The sequence below is a fragment of the Dendroctonus ponderosae genome, unplaced genomic scaffold (genome assembly GCF_020466585.1).
Source record: "Dendroctonus ponderosae isolate FM_Combo_2020 unplaced genomic scaffold, Dpon_F_20191213v2 Dpon_F_20191213_9, whole genome shotgun sequence".
In the NCBI taxonomy this organism is placed as follows: Eukaryota; Metazoa; Arthropoda; class Insecta; order Coleoptera; family Curculionidae; genus Dendroctonus; species Dendroctonus ponderosae.
The window spans coordinates 6701885-6704915 of NW_026019116.1; the positions used below are offsets into that span (position 1 = coordinate 6701885).

General features: G+C 40.5%; 1 protein-coding gene across 1 annotated transcript in view; it reads left to right on the forward strand.

Moving 5' to 3' along the window:
* LOC109543335 (dipeptidase 1) overlaps nucleotides 1–3031 on the forward strand; it is a 9607-nt gene that overhangs the window by 1617 nt on the left and 4959 nt on the right. Inside the window, exons 2-5 of the mRNA XM_019913008.2 lie at nucleotides 1768–1961; nucleotides 2022–2160; nucleotides 2216–2379; nucleotides 2428–2642. Coding sequence (XP_019768567.1) covers nucleotides 1768–1961; nucleotides 2022–2160; nucleotides 2216–2379; nucleotides 2428–2642 — 712 coding nt within the window. The remainder of the gene's footprint in view (nucleotides 1–1767; nucleotides 1962–2021; nucleotides 2161–2215; nucleotides 2380–2427; nucleotides 2643–3031) is intronic.

A 3031-nucleotide genomic window follows, 5' to 3' on the forward strand; every position in this document is an offset into this window, starting at 1 on the left:
GTTTTTTGTCCTGAGGAAATGGATTAGATTTCGATTCAAAACAGTAAAACGCTTCTTCTGCATTTCAGTTTTAGCAACGTTTCTATTAAGCAAGTCTTGCTACGCAAAAAACGTATTATTTTTAGCTTTACWTAAAATACTGACAATATTCAGGTATTTTCTGTGAAAATTATAAAATARATTTTATTGGAACATTCGGCTTCTGACCAGCTTTATAATTTTTKTCTGAAACCTTTTGCAGCTTCGAATTTTGGACAAAACCCTAATCATTTTTTCTGGATTTTTYYCCAAAATATTTCCCCGAACAGAACAAGTAAAAGTTTATAATCAATTCGGAAAACTCGTCACTTTTGTCGCTSAGAATAATTTGGTTTATTTAAATTCCGGTCTCTTCACTTTTAGGTCAATATTTCTGAAGAAAACTCTCTCTAAACAGAACAACCCGTTTTGTCCTMACGTTTGACTGTAAATTACTGGCAAACTGAGACCCTTTTATGCAATAACGTAAAAAGATGGATTTTCGAGAAAAGTCGTCGTCTTTACAGTTTGGTCTTCTTTATCGTCTTTTTCAAATACCCCTTTTACCAATTTGAGACGAAATCGAAACAAAGTTATCGTGTTTTTTTCCGACAAATTTTAGGTTTTCTCAAAAAACGACCAATATTTGGAAAATTCGTCACCCTCATCGCTCTGAAATGTTTTTAAGTTTCTTCAAAATTTCCGGATTTCCCAGTCTTAGACCAAAAAGCAATGGTATGCACAAAAGCATACGCAAATATGTTGATAGATTTTTTTTTGTTAGAAGCCAAAATTCCGTCACCTACCATGAGTTAAAACTCATTAACTCAGAGACGCGGCAACAACTCAAAAGCGCAGCTCAACACAGTGTCACCCAGGCCTAACAAACAGTGTATTGATGTATTGTTTCTAATTTATTTTCTGTTCTTCCTCTTATTTTTGCAAATTCACCCGTTTAATATTGCGCTTGGAAAATATGTGCAAGATACACGAGTCCCAGCGCAAACGGAAACCTGCTTTTGCGGAAAATCGCCCGGAAACTTAGAACAATAATCACATTTAGACGTCACTCGAACACCGAACAATGTCGCTTGTATGTGCCGAAGTGAACAGCAAATCGACCTTAAATGCACAGAAATGAGCAAACAAAACTCTCCTATAAGGGATATTTCTGATTAGTTAATAAAAATAGGCCGGCAGGGCATTTTGTGGCCACATCGCGTCCGTATGAAACCAATGGCTTGTTCTTTGGATATTAAAACTGAAACGATCCTCGTCTCCTGCTAAAAACACAAGCAGAAAAAATGACATCGAAATTCCTAAACTGAGAGCTTTTAAAGCAGGGTGATTTACATAAGTCGTTTGTTGTCTACATCCAGATGGCATCCACAATATTGTTGTGGATGCCAGCAGGTGCAAAGATAAAAGTGTGGAAAGTGCTCAGTTTTTAGGGGTAGAGCAGCGGTTACTTTTCAATAAGGCTTTTATGTGTCTCCTTTTGGATGAAATTATGCTCTTTTTCCATCAGCGCTGAAAATGTGAGCACACTTTTTAGAGCGAATATAACAAGACCGAACGGCGAAATAAACCATTCGGTGTGCAGTAGAATCAAATGGACACAAATTGCATCAATTTCAGTTTCCTGCGTGCAAAATCCCAGCAAAGCAAATAAACTGAAACTCGACCAACTGACAAAGTTGAAAAGTCCTGTCCAAGCAAAGACATTGAGGATTTAATGGCATTTTGCAGCAGATCCCTCCATGCCCCCCTTATCCAGCCCTCTCCAGGGAAACCTCCTTCAATGCGGTGCCTCATCCTCAAATCTCCAGAGAACATCCGTATCATGACGTCATCCGCAACTACCACCATGGGGTGCCACGTGACTTGTACTATCCATATGAGTACGACTCCTGCTCTTGTAGCTCTGGAAGCGACACCAGCAGGTACCGATCAGCTCTTTTCTTCCCCCCAGTGAAGAATCATCTTCTATTCTACCATTCCAGAAGCAATGGACGTGGTCCCTGGTGCGTCTGCTTGGTGGTTTGCGTTGTCGTTGCAACCCTCACTGCCGGTTTAGGACTGCCCTTAGCTTTAGGACCTCACGATGTCGGTCACCTTTCTTCACAGGAACGACTCGATTTAGTAAGTTTCGCTCATTCCTCATCGTCTTTGCATTGTTTAACCCGTTCAATTCCAGGTGAAGAAATTATTGAAAGAGTCTCCCCTAATCGACGGGCATAACGACTTGCCTTGGAACCTGCGAAAATTCGAGCACAACCAGCTGAACCAGCTGAATCTCAGCAAAATGAGAGCAGAGGAACCGTGGTCGTCCAGCAAATGGTCCCACACCGATCTGTCCAGGTAAGCGAGTAGCTTAGTCAGTTCAGCTTCTTAATTCTATGGGATCAGGCTGGTAGCTGGAGGTGTGGGCGCTCAGTTCTGGTCAGCTTACGTGCCATGCAGGGCGCAACATAAGGACGCAGTCCAGATCACTTTGGAGCAGATCGATGCTATCGAACGTCTGGTGCAGCGCGAAAAACACACCCTGGAAATGGCACATGCAGTGGACGACATTCGAACTGTGCATAAAGAGGGAAAAATTGCCTCTTTGATTGGAGTTGAAGGTATGCAATGAGTAGTAGAAGTTTTGCAAATTATTTTCAAAATCGGTACTCTCTGTTTAATATCAGCAAATATGTCCTTGACCTCTCCTGTCCAGGGACGAAAGTGCCATTATTTCTACACGGACAATCTCTTGCTTCCTCCCAAAGATTATCGTCAATTGTATATACTTTCCTGACTGTGTTTCAATTACAAATCAAAATTAATCCTGGGTTTCAGTCATTTATTGTCTTTATTTATCAATTAAAATACGTTTCGGTGTATTTTTCCACCATCATCAGTTTTTCATCAGACACGGAAAGCTATTATTAGCAAAAGAATGTGCAATTTGAGACATTTTTTGACCGGAAATAATTCGATTTTTGCGTTTTACTGGAGCCTGGGACTAATT